We start from the raw sequence: 13968 nt of genomic DNA, 5'->3' as shown, positions 1-13968 counted from the left end.
TGCTGCACAGCCAGGTTTCAACAAGGATAAGAGCGGTGCTCTTATCTAGAATGCAAGTCCTATCCAGAGCCTGGGCCCTGTCCAGAGCTTGAGTCCATGTCCAGTCTGGAGCCCAGGTCCTGTCCAGAGCCTGAGCTCATGCTCGAGTCTAGGTCCAGTCAGTAGCCCAAGCCCTGTCCAGAGCTTGAGTCCATGTCCAATCTGGAGTCCAAGTCCTGTCCAGAGCCCAAACCCATGCTTGAGCCTTGTCCAAAGTCCAGGTCCTGTCCAGAGCCCAAACCCATGCTTGAGCCTTGTCCAAAGTCCAGGTCCTGTCCAGAGCCCGAGCCCAAACCCCCACCTGAGTCGAGAATCTGGTGCTTCATCTGCACAGGACAAAGCACCGATGGCACAATGTTCAGTGCCAGGCCCTCATCCCCGGGGCCACTGAAGATGGGTTTAAGCTCCCGGCAGGAGCTCTTTGGGGGGCTCTGTCACACCCATGCACATTGGCATGTGCAACTGGCTCTCTCCAAAACCCACTCTGGACAGCACATACAAAGAACTGATTCTAGTGTGCACTCAGAACAGTGCATGCTGCTAATGACTCACACCAACAGCTGATTAAGACGAAATCAGCACACATATATAAGGATGCTAAAGACTGACTTGGTTTGCTAAGTATTGTATTGTTGTGATACATTACTGAGCTGTGTTTGCATACTGTTCTCCCGGTTTCCTGATTCCTGTTCCTGGTCTTTGATTCTGCTTTTTTCTGTGATAGTTTGTGTCTTGCCTGACCTATTGCTTGTTCATGGTTTATGATTTACACCTGCTGTATTGGATTGTTTGCCTGATTCCTATTTTTATAATAAAACCCTTCTGCACCTACATCCATCTCTACCACCCATCCCTGACAATAACTTTTTGGGCATAATTGTATATCTTTGATATAAAAACAAGACAGCTCACCCAGAGGACACCATAACCATAGTGAAGCATGGTGGTGGCAGCATCATACTATGTTTCTGCTTCTATACAGCTGGGACTGGGGCTCTAGTCATGATAGAGGGAATCATGGATATCTCAAAATACCAATCTATTTGAGCATAAAACCTGCAGGCATCTGTTAGACAGCTGAAGATGAAGAAAATTTTCCCCTTCCAGTATAATAACAACCCAAAACATAAATCCAAGTGAACAATGGAACAGCTTCAGAGAAAGCTAATCAGTGTTTTGAATATCACTCAGAAACCAATGGAATGACTTGAAGAGGGCTGTGTACAGGAGATCTCCTGACTAGCTAATTGCTGTGGAGCATTTTGTAAGGAAGATCAGAACAAATTAATTACTAAATAAAGATGTGTCAAGTTGGTAGACTGTTTCTTTTCTTTTTCCCCAAAAACATTTCTAATTCTTTTTCAATTCTATTTTTGTTGTATCACGTTAAAGGTGGACAAAGCTCTGACATGATTTATCATAAAAAAACTGCAATTTTAACAGGGGTGTGCAGACTTTTTATATCCAGTGTGCTTATGCACACAATTTAATGAAGCCACAAGACACTAAACTGGGGGAGACTGTGGTCTTCTCCTCAAAATAAGCAATGACTCTAGTTGAGATAGCATCTTTTCTGATGGGGGAAAAAAAACTGTTTAATGCACTTTATATTTCACCTCTCTGGTCACAAGAAATCTTGGAAAAGGTATAAATATAAAACTTAAAAATATATGTATAAATATAATAAATTCACAACTTATCATGGATACTGAAAGATAACAAAACATCTTTCACACAAATGTAATGATTTTATCACATGATTCATAATACTTTCAGAAAAATTGTTAAAAAAAATTGTAAAATTGTTGACAGATAAACATCTGTAACCTTCCATTTCAGAATGGGGTTCCTGGGAGGAGAAATAATTGTTGACAATCGCACCCCCTACAAATGGACTGTATGTATCGAGACCCGGACGCCATGGCTATTTCCTGACAGATACAATATAGTAATGTATACACAATCATTACATCAATCAGAGAAATTCTTTTAAATGTCTGAAACTGGTTTCGGAATACATATGCTCCACCTCTTTGTATATACAATATACAACTTTAGATACACAATGTGCAGTTTTCTGTAACAGCTCAGACGCAAATGTTGGATTCATTTTATACTACAGCAATTTAACAATGACTAAAATGTTTATTAATTAGAGAACAACATTTTATCCTTTTTATCCATTATTATGAGAGTGAGTCAAATGAAAACATTAATAGTGGAACATTGAAAAACAGACAGGTTATTTTTTTTCTGGTGGAATCAAACACTCATTAAAAAATATTTTGAAAAACATATACACTTTTTCAGCTTTCCAGATGTCTCTATCTTGGGCTTTCCATTCTCACTGGCTCCAAGTATAGCCCATGGTTTTAGTGTCTGCATTGAGGTCCCAGTGTTAGGTGTTTTAGCAGCTGTGCTCTCTTTTGTTTGCCCTGAGGGTTCCAGGTCAAGTATTGTCTGGTGATGTTCACAGCAGACTTGTGACTTGTGGAGTGTGTGGCCGATCCAGCTCAATCACCTTCTAGAGACTTCATCTTCTACTATCAACTGAGTTGTTCTCTGTCAGAGTTTGCTGTTGCTTCATTTTTATTTTATTAGTGTCTCCATAATGTAAAATAAATACAGTAAATATAATAATTATAATAATAATAATTATAAAAGGACATTGCTGGGTGGCTGCAACAGCAGAGCCAATTACTGTGGTGCCAAGTTAAAAAAAAAAAAATTTTATATATATATATATATATATATATATATATATATATATATATATATATATATAAATTAATAATAATAATAATAGTCATAAATATCTTAGGAGGCAGCAAGTTATTCAAAAAGGTTAGTGTTCAAGAAGTACTGTATAAAAACTTAAAACAACAAGTGATAGGATAAATAAGACTGTATGACAAATAATGTTTCAAACAGATAGTGTTGAAAGCTATTGGGGTGTTAACGTCATCAGTGCTTTTTAAAGATTCAGTATTATAAATAAGTAAAACTTTCTTAAAGTCCTTCAATTTGTCCATTCTTAAATCTAAGTCATCAGCCAGTATATTCCTAATTCTACTTCTTTGGTAGGAGGTGGTCTTACATTTCACCATGCAGTATTTGCTGATGTGCACGTTGGATGAAGATCTTGTGCATCTTGTTTGATTTCACACCAAAGGAGCAATAGTTGGGTCCACGACCACTAATCCATGAGTGATTTTGAAGAACAGTAACATGTCCAAGTATTCATACCAGTGACTAAGTGGAAGTAAATAGAGGGACTGCAACTGGGCAACATAACTATCTGAGCAGGAGAATGGTAGATGGAGTATGCATTTTATTGCAGGTCTCTGAACCCTTTCCAGTTTAGATATGAGTTTGATAGAATGTGGCACCCAGATCTGTGTAGCATAATCTACAAGAGGTCTTACTAGAGTTATATAAATTAATTTCCTCACAGAAGTACTTTGGATATGCTGTGTGTGCCTTCTAATAAAACCAAGCAGCTTGTTTGCACAAGAACATTGCTCCAAGACTTGCCTATTCCAAGTTAGTTTACTAGAGACCAAGATATCAAGATCGTGCTCTTAATTTTTTTTTCAAGAGCAGTACCCTTCGTGTTGTATGTGCTAATGATAGGCTTGGTTTTATGTGTGAAGGACTGAGAATAACATTTGGTCTCATTAAATTTTGAGCCAGAAGCAGTGGACCAGATTTCTAAGTTAGATAAATCCTCCTAAAGGGCTAATGCATCTTCGGTTGATCTAATTCCCTTAAAAACTTCTGTGTCATCTGCAAATATTGTGACTTTGCTGTGAGTAACTGTGTCAGGAAGATCATTCTTGTCGAGTAGAAATAATACTGGGCCAAGAACTGACCCCTGGGGGACACCTGATGTAACAGGTAATGTGTCTGATGTAGCCCATGATTTCACACCAAAGGAAATGTAGGACATGATGTAGGACAGTGGCATGTTGATGATGGTCTGTAAGATAGAAGTGGAACCACTGAACAAGTTACCTCCAAAACCAAAACCACAGAGTTTTAGAATAAGTAGTTCATGGTTTACTTTGTTGAAGGCCTTGAACATGTCTAAATACATTATATCTATTTGACCTCCACTATCTAACAGGTGTCCAATGTCATCCACAGTTTCAAGAAAGTTGGTAACACAGGATTTTCCAGTTATGAAAGCTTGCCTGCAACCCTGCACAAGATAAACGGTTATGGATAATGGATGGATGGATGAATGGATGGAGCTAATGTGCAAAGAGCACTTTTCTTAATTTTATTCAGGATAGATCCATTAATCCCGGGCTATTCAATTGGCGGCCCCCGGGCCGGGTCCGGCCCCTAAGGAATTTTGTACCGGCCCTTAGAGTGTACTGTAATTATTACATATGGATAGTCTCATATAGCACATGCGGTATGCGCACACATTTAAGTCATGGTGGAAAAACAGGTAAAATATAGCTGTTTTAGCCAGACATATATTTTGGGGGACCTCACGACTTCCGCGAATGGCTATTTTTGATTGGTCATTTAAATGACCAATCAAAAATAGCCATTCGCGGCGTGGTCTAGTGCAACGCTCTGACCGCCCTGACTTTCTTTCAAGCAAGAAGACAAGCTAACGAGACAAAATGTCTCTCTCTACCTTAAAGAAAAGAAAAACTGACTCAGAGAACAGGCACTTCAACAATGAATGGACGGAGAAATACATGTTTATTGCTGTCGATGCGAAGCCTGTGTGCTTAATCTGCAATGAGTGCCTCACCATGTGTAAAGAGTATAATTTGAGAAGACATTTCAACACAACGTATGCTAACTTTAACACTACTTTCCCGCCGGGCTCTGCCGCTCGGAAGCAGAAGATATCGGGGCTTACATTTTGTTATGAGCAAAGACTTCGGCTATTGTTCTGGACTTGTACGGATCAAGAGAGCAACGGCGGCATCGTTACGAGTGGCATGGATATTGGGGAAAAAAGAAAAAGCCGTTTACAGACTCGGAGACAGTCAAGGAGTGTATGCTGGCATCCATTGATGAGGTGGTAACAGATGAGAAAACATGAAAAAGCGTTACGGAGTCGATCAAGCAAATTCCAATATCTGACACGTCAAATATGAGGAGAGTCGAGTTCCTTGCATCAGATGTTTTCGAGACGCTTTTGGACAAACTGAGGTGATGTCTTTGGCCGTGGATGAGTCGACAGATAACAGTGATGTTGCGCAGCTGTGTCTCTATGTGCGATTTTTTGATGGAGAATGTTTTCGTGAGGATCTGCTTGGTTTAATTCCCCTGGAGGGGCAGACCACCGGTGAGATTTTATACACCAAAATTTCTGCATTCTTTGAGGAGAACAACTTGGATTTGGCGCGCGTCAACATGCTGGTGATGGATGGTGTGCCCTCCATTGTGGGCAGGGATCAGGGGCTGGCCGCGAGGATGGCAGCCACGGCTCCACAGATGAGATTGCTACATTGCCTTATCCACCAAAGCCTCCTGTGTGCCAAACTCAGTGGTGAATTAAAAGAGACCATGGACTCTGTCATGGCAGTTTGGTTTTCTATTTGTTGATGCATTTGGAATTTAAGTTGTTTAAGTTGTCAGTTAAATTAATGAAAATGTAAACAACTGATATGGCTCACCTAAACTGGGTGCAATTTGAAATATATTGCCTTGATAAAATACCACGCACTGTTATGTTGTTATCATTCTTTTCTGTACCATACTACAGTATGCACTTTGGTTTTATTTTTGTTGGTGGAGATAAATTTGATGGTGCCTCTCACTTAAACGAGTGCAATCTTAAGTATCTGTGATATGACTGACCTAGACTGATAGACTGTTATGATGTCTGATTTATGTTCTAGCCGCTTTATCCTGTTCTACAGGGTCGCAGGCGAGCTGGAGCCTATCCCAGCTGACTACGGGCGAAAGGCGGGGTACACCCTGGACAAGTCGCCAGGTCATCACAGGGCTGACAAACAGACACAGACAACCATTCACATTCACACCTACGGTCAATTTAGAGTCACCAGTTAACCTAACCTGCATGTCTTTGGACTGTGGGGGAAACCGGAGCACCCGGAGGAAACCCACGCGGACACGGGGAGAACATGCAAACTCCGCACAGAAAGGCCCTCGCCGGCCATGGGACTCGAACCCAGACCTTCTTGCTGTGAGGCAACAGCACTAACCACTACACCACCGTGCCGCCCATATGTTGTTCTGCATTTATAAAATATATTGAGTCCTTCAGTATGTTGTTGTAATTTCTTTATTTGTTACTGTGATTACTTATATTCTCCGGCCCCTTATTTTGCCTCAGATTCATGAACTGGCCCCAATTCCAAATTATTTGAATAGCCCTGCATTAATCCATGGTAATAAATTACAATCCTTAAGCCTTTTAACAGGAATATAGTCTGAAACTGCAACCAGAAATGAATCTTTCCAATGTTGCTGGTCATCACTGATGTTATCATTACCTCATCATGATGAAAGGTTTAATGGGGGGGCAGCATGGTGGTGTAGTGGTTAGCGCTGTCGCCTCATAGCAAGAAGGTTCTGGGTTCAAGCCCAGTGGGCGATGGGGTGCTTTCTGTGTGGAGTTTGCATGTTATCCCCATGTCTGTGTGGGTTTCCTCTGGGTGCTCCAGTTTCCCCCACAGTCCAAAGACAGGCAGGGCAAGTTAAGTTAATTAGTGGCTCTAAATTGACCGTGAGTGTGAATTGTTCTTTGTCTCTATGTGTCAGCTCTGCAATGATTTACAGCATAATCCTGAAAAATCACCCTTCTCATAATTGTAGACAAATGTTTGGGTTTTTGATATAGCCTTAACAAAGGCAAAAAATTCAAAGGACAATACACTGTGGTCTGTAAAAATACCAGCATTTTGAGGAAATAAAACCTCAGTAAAGGTAACGTTGTCTGGCATGCTTGTTAGAATGAGGTCTCATACTTTATTCCTGCATGTTGGAGCGTTATTGTGACAGTGTTCGTTTAGCATTTCAACAAAGGCTTCTTCATTGACACCACTGGCATTAGATTGTGAATCCTACAGGATTTTTGGTAAGTTAAAATCACCTGTGTTTAAGACATTCTCAAAACCGTCACAAGCTTGATTCAAGAAATTATTAAATTTATCCATCCTCTCTAGCTCAGCATCAGGTGGTTGATAACAGCAGCAGAAGAATAATTTATAATTTTTATAATAAATTACTTTGGCTGACACAAGCTCCAGATCCTGTAACACTTGTGATGCTGGGTGATATTCCTTGATTAACTTAAAGGAGGATAATCTGGAGGATTATTCTCATGCAGGTGTTGATGAAGCACTTCATGATCTTCAATTTCTTATTAAGTGAGGTTTCTCAAACACTGACCAAGTCAGAGTTATCAGCGTACACTAGATCTTGGACTCCATGTAAGTTACTAATGGTTATGTTGTTTGTGTTATCCTTGTGCATACTCATCAGGCTTCTTGCCTTAAGAGAGAGACACTTGATTGAAATAGCACCACTGTGCCCTAGAGGTCCTGGATTTGAAGAGATATCTCTAGATAAAAGTACTAAGCTGGCCCCCAAAACAAGTTTGAATAAATTTACTGATAATTCTAGCTTGCTACTTAGCAAAATTGCTGGAGCTGACAACATGACTTCTTCATGTTCAGAGTTGATTTAATACTGACACTTGAGACATCTCTAGCAGCAACTTATATTTCCAGATTGGACTAATCCTTGTTAAATGGAACATTCAAATCCTTGTCTAGGAGTTAACCAATTAAAAGGAAAAGTAACACAGAGTACTGTCATTTGACAAAGACACACAATGGTGATGATGATGGTCCAGAGTATCTGGAGGATTATTCTCATACAGGTGTTGATGAAGATCTGTACTTTCTTCATGGTTGTCATTGTCATCCTGCATGTTTCATATCCAGGATAGACTTGACATTGCTTTTGAAAAGCTTGAGCTTGGTTTGAAGAAACAGTTCCCTGGATCTCCAGGTGTTCTTCAGCTACAGAAAAGCTGCTCTTGCTTTGTTGATCCATGATCTCATATCTACATCTGTTCCACCCTACTTTTTGATGATGGTGCCAAAGTAAATGAAGGTATCTACTTCTTCCAGTGCATTTCCCACCAGGCTGATTGGATATGTTCTGACTGTGTTGACTTTCATGATCTTGGTCTTCATTGATGTGGAGGCCTACTTGTGCTAAGGTGGTAGCCACTTTGTTGGTTTTGTCCTGCATCTACCAACGGGTATGGGACAGTAGTACTAAATCACTGGGAATGTCCAGGTCATCAAGCTGTGTAAAGGGTATCCACTGGATTCCCATCCTGGTCTGTGGATGGCATCATAATCCAGTCAATTGCCATAAGGAAGAGGAAAGGGGGGGGAGTAGACAACTTTGATGAACTCCTGTCCTTATTTTGAAGGCATTCATGACCCACCCTCCATGCATTACTCTGCAGTTTGTATGAGTTCTAGATGATAGTGACCATCTTGAGCATTTGGGGGTTAGGTGCTGTTCTCAAGGGCACTTCAGCCATTCTTGCTAGTCCAGGGACTCAAACCAGCAACCTTTTGGTCCCAAAACTGCTTCCCTAACTATTGGGCTATAACTTCTCTGGTGGGCACTGATATTATTCTTGACAGCCTTGTTTGTTTCTGTGTATGCCTCTTGTACCCTTGTCTCCTTAGTTCTTGTCCTGCTGATATTTACCACATATTTCTTCTCTTTCCTCTCTCAGATCTGATGTTCCTGATGGTTAATGTAACTGCCTCCTTGAGCTTTTTCCACTTGCTGTCTATGGTTTTCACCTCATCTCCCTTAATTCTTGCAGTACATAAAACTTGTTGGTAAGGGTCGCTCTGTACTCCTCCACCCTATGTGTGTCTTTTATAAAGGTTTTTTACTTCTGGTATTATGCTGCACTTTCTGTTCGGTCTTTCTTCAGCTTCAGCCAAGTTACCATGAGGTCAGATTCACCAAGGTCGGATTCTATGCCTGATCCTCGTTTCACTCTCATGCCCTGTAGAGATCTATCTGGTTCTCAGTGAAATGGTCTGGTGACACCCAAGTTGCCTTGTGTATCCTTCTGTGAAGAAAAATACTGCCACTGATGACTAGGTTATTCAAGGCACACAGGTCTGTAAGCCTCTCACTACTTTCATTCATCTCACCAAGACCTTGGCACCTCATGACTTCTTCATATCTGGTGTTATTTTCCCTGAGCTTGATGTTAAAGTCCCTGATTAGGATGGTGACATCTCTTTCTGGGTATTTCTCTAGGATGGACTGGAGCCTACTGTAGAACTGGTCTTTGGTCTCCAAGTCACTGTCATTTTTTTCTTCTCCATGCTCTCACGGAAGGCAGTCGCATTTCTCTGCCTCTCCCTTCCCTTATCTTTCCTGCTTCTGCTTCTGCTGTCTCGTCTGTCTATTGTCTATACTTTTGAGAGACTGTCTCTGCACTGCTCTCCAAACTAAAAATCATGGAATTGGTAAATTGGTCTCTTCACGCAATTGACACAATCTTCTCGATGAGAAGCCTGGGTTCGGGGAAACCGGCCTGTTCTGCCGGAACGTTTGCAGCTGGCTACACGATGGATGCGTGGGAGAAGTGGCGGGTTGTGTGCCTGGCGGTTCTTTCTGTGGAGGACATTGACGACATCTACCTATTCGGAACCATGATTACAGGACTTTTGTTGATTGGATTAGGCATTACCCTGGTTTATCGAGGAAATCAGATAATGGTGACAGCTGCCCAAAGCCCATAAAGCTGCCTGACATGATTGAAGTGGTGGGCAGAGCTGTCGGCACTCAGACTGTGGCTATTCAGAACTTGAACCGCAAAATGGATAACATCATGGATAAGCTTTTGGCTTTGCAAAGGAAAATGGATTGATTCAGAGACCAGAATGTACAAACAGAGTAGTAGTGTAAAGGAATGCATCTACTCGCCCCAAGACCAAACAATCCCAATCTTATCTGCTTTTGGCTCCCTCAGACAGCACTGGCCTTGGCCAAGGCCATTGCTGGGACAATAACTCCCCCCTGGAGATCACTGCTGCTGTTAGACTCTCTCGTATTCCTTCCCCCACTTCCCACGGTCGTCGCTTTTACCCCCAGTGTGACAAGTGGGTAAGTGCCGTCTTCGGCTGCAGGACCAGACTGCTTGTTTGCGCTGGGTTACCTATACCTCTGCCCCTCCCCCCTTACCCCCTCCCATGATCGCCCCCTCCCTCACCCCATCCCCCCCCCCCCCGAGTCCCGAGTCATGTGTAAAGTGTACTGTGTTATTTTTGTGCTTATGTGCTGAGGTGTTTTTTTAATGTTCCCACACTATACTCCCCACAGGAGCATAGTGTGGGGGTTGTTTTTTTCTCCTCCTCTCCCCTCATGTTACTCTGTATTTTTCATCCCTGTCTTCCTGTCCTGTCTACTCCCCCTGTGTCAATTGTATATATGTGTATATGTACGGATGGGTTGACGGTTAATTTCGCTGGTACTTGTGACTAAGTGACAATAAAGGATTCATTCATTCATTCATTCATTTGTTGGTACATAGCACTGGATGATGTTGAGGGTGATCATCTTGGTACAAAAGGCTGCTCTGATGATCCTTAGTTCATTGGCTTCCAATCCTATGAGTGCTTTCTGCACTTTGGGGACAGCATCAGTGCTACTCCCTGTGTATGAGGAGCACTGTCATCATCATGTCCAGAATACAGCAGCATCTCCTCTGGCATTTCTTTTCTGTCCTGACTGTGTCCATCAGATCTCACCTATACTGAGCAGGGTGAGTTTGTAGTTTCTCATCTTTCCTGTTACTGGCACTGTCTTTCCTGATTTGTACATGGTCCTCACATTCCATGTTTTGATGTTGATTGTCCTGGATGAGAGAAGGGTTGCCGGCCTTGTCACTTCCAGATACTTCCAGCTTTCACCACACTGCATCACAAATCTTTTAGATGAAGACCCATTTCTTCCCTGGGTTAAGTTGTCTATAGTTGCTTTTGTTACAGTTTCTGTAGCTAGCTTCTCACCCAACCTTCCTTTGTTCTCAGCCAGGCTTAGGATCATCCATGGTGGAGTTATACCTTTGTGACACCTTTTTGTAAAAAAAAAAAAGCAAATCACACAAACAAAAAAAAAGTTTTCATTTGAGTCACCTTCATTGTTCCATTCAGTGTTGTGGAATGTCTATGAATCAAGTTAGTTCCTGTTCTCCCTTACATTATAGCACCTATAAACAATCATTCCCTTACCAGCCTCTCTGTTTTCTCTCTGTTCAAGTTAATAAAACAAAAAAAGCAGTTTGTCATGTTACCAAGAAGCCACAAATATGTGAAAACTCCTTTGTCCTGAAGATGTCAGAAAACCTAGTTACAGCTTCACCTCTGACTGTTACAAAGCACTGACACTGGAGACTCCTGACATAAATATTAAATAATGAATGTCAACTCACAGAAATCATCACTGTCAGTCTGCAGGTACTTACGGGTGCAACTGCAGGGGAGAGCGGGTGCATCGCACACTGCAAACTGAACCAAATTGGGAAACTAGAATTGTAGTCAGGGATGGGCGGAGGTCAGTCGATCAGTAAACAGGACAATGTAGGAAAAATGAGAAGACAAAGTCGAAACTAACGTAAACAGGGATCTTAACAGGAAGTCAGGCAGAAGTCAAACTGGCTCGGTAAAGTCAGATACAGGGAAACAGAACGATACTTTGCACTGACTGCATGTGAGAACTGAGTATATATAGGCTTGGTAATTGCAGGTAGATTGGTGACAGGTGATGTAATTAGAATTCTGGTGACGGGGGGCACTGTGGCTCTTCGGAAGTGTAGTCCGGAGCAGCTATATTTGGAGGCTGCTCCGAACTCAGGCTTTTAGCGTCATTACTAACAGTCACCATATCGATTACAATGCTTTTTAATCCATGAATGTGGAGCATCCACCGTACACATTCCTAGGAACAACCTGTTACAATGGAAATGATTAGATTAGATTAGATTAGATTAGATTAGATTAGATTAGATTAGATAAACCTGTGATTTGCAGCTGCACTACCATCAGAGCTGCTGTTACAGAAAATTAATCACCACCTTCTGACCAATCACAATCTAGAAATCAGTAGTGCAGTGGTATGTGGAAAAAGACATCCCTTATCAAAAAGAAGTATACTTCAAGTTAATTTTATTAAGTATACTTAAGTAAAGTTAAAGTATATTTCCTTAAGTATACTTTTGTGTACCAAGTATACTGATATCAATGTACTTACAGTATACTTGTAAGTAAACTAATCTAATACTTCTTGGAACTAAATTGGCCCACTTTTAGTTTATAAAAAGTATACTTTAAGTCTCAGAGAAGTAAACTCTGAGTATACAACTAGTATTTTTTATTTTGTACTGCAAGTATACCACAAGTAAACTTGTATACTAATAGTTTACTAGTTCTATACTTGTAGTCCACTCTTTAGTTTACAAAAGCATACTTCATAGTATACTGGAAATATACTATGAGTTTACTTGTTTTATACTTCTAGTCCACTTTTTAGCTTATTAAAGTATACTTTGTAGTGTACTGGAAATATACTATTGGTTCACTCGTTACACACTTCTAGTCCACTTTTTAGTTCATAAAAGTATTCTTCATAGCATATTGGAAATATACTATTGGTTACTGCTTATATACATCGAGTCCACATTTTAGTTTTGAAGTTTACTGCAATTACCCTTCTAGCTATACCAGTAGTTTTCTAGCCCTAACCCTTACATCATGCACACTACCAGTAGACAACTTAAGTGTTTTGTACCTGAAGTTACAATGAAGTTATAAAGGTAAGAATTCACAAAATAACAAATACTCAGGATTAAGAACATATTCATTTTCTTTAAAAATCAAAATTTAAAGCAACATTGGATTAAATGCCAAAGTATAAAAACATGGCAATGACAACTGAAATTGACATCCAAGCTCTAAAGAAAAATAAATAAATAAATAAATAAATAAATATCCCACTCAGGAGAAATTGAAAAAAAAAAACCTTATATGGAATCACAGACATACCTAAGAGTCAACAATGCTGAAGCACAACTACAGGGCGAGTACACTTAAACATAAGGCACAAATATTTTAATACTTTATTGCACTTTTGTTAAGTATATCTTGATCAAAAGTTTAAGTATAAGCTTAATATACTTAGACTTTTCTATATACTGTTCAGTATAAGCCAAGTATACTTATGTATAACTTTAAGTATATCTCTGATAAGTAAATAAAGAGTAAACTGAAAGGATGCGCTCTTATTTTTAGTTTAAAAGAAGTACACTAGAAGCACACTTGAATAAACTTCTTTTTTGTAAGGGATACATGCACCCAATCATTGGTTATTTTTGCATTTGAGCAATTCCAGCGTTATGGACGTGACACTTGAACTCAAACTGGCAACAAATGACCCAGTGCATGTTTTATTGTCTCCCAGTATTTAAACAGGTGTTGCATATTTTAAGGCTGTACCATACTGGAGAAGTGATAGAACAAGAACAATTCCCATAGTACATCTAGGGCATGCCAGAAAACGCCAATAAAAGATGCGTTACGGATGTGACAGAAAAAGTATCACTTTTCTTGGGTGACTGTACATTTTTATCAAACTCTGTGAAATTGTAAACCTAATGTCGAAATGGAGAGATCCATTTGATAGAGGGGTCCAAGGTGAATATTAAAAAAAAAATCTTCGTTTAAAATATTTTGTATTTCATGCAGAGTTTCGGAAGGAAAAGTCAGCGTTATGGATGTGACGAAATTCCGTTATGGATGTGACGCGTCTGAAATAGACATGGCGTATGTTTAGAAAATCAGCAATTTAACCACCATAACCCTTTGAAAAACTCTCTAAATATCAGCT

The 13968-nt window shown here is 40.3% G+C and overlaps 1 protein-coding gene across 5 annotated transcripts in view; it reads left to right on the top strand.

The window, feature by feature from the left end:
- Positions 1-13968, top strand: part of LOC132883159 (uncharacterized) — a 44573-nt gene that overhangs the window by 13725 nt on the left and 16880 nt on the right. For 3 of the 5 annotated variants that reach the window (XM_060916438.1, XM_060916429.1, XM_060916446.1), the window contains one exon: positions 1879-1987. In XM_060916438.1, the coding sequence (XP_060772421.1) occupies positions 1880-1987 (108 nt within the window). In that variant the 5' untranslated portion in view covers position 1879. Of the gene's footprint in view, positions 1-1878; positions 1988-8797; positions 10850-13968 lie in introns of those variants that run through there. The other 2 variants (XM_060916455.1, XM_060916421.1) reach the window with 2 other exon arrangements.

The sequence above is a fragment of the Neoarius graeffei genome, chromosome 1, assembly GCF_027579695.1.
Source record: "Neoarius graeffei isolate fNeoGra1 chromosome 1, fNeoGra1.pri, whole genome shotgun sequence".
NCBI lineage: Eukaryota > Metazoa > Chordata > Actinopteri > Siluriformes > Ariidae > Neoarius > Neoarius graeffei.
This window is presented reverse-complemented; position numbering and strand designations above follow the sequence as displayed.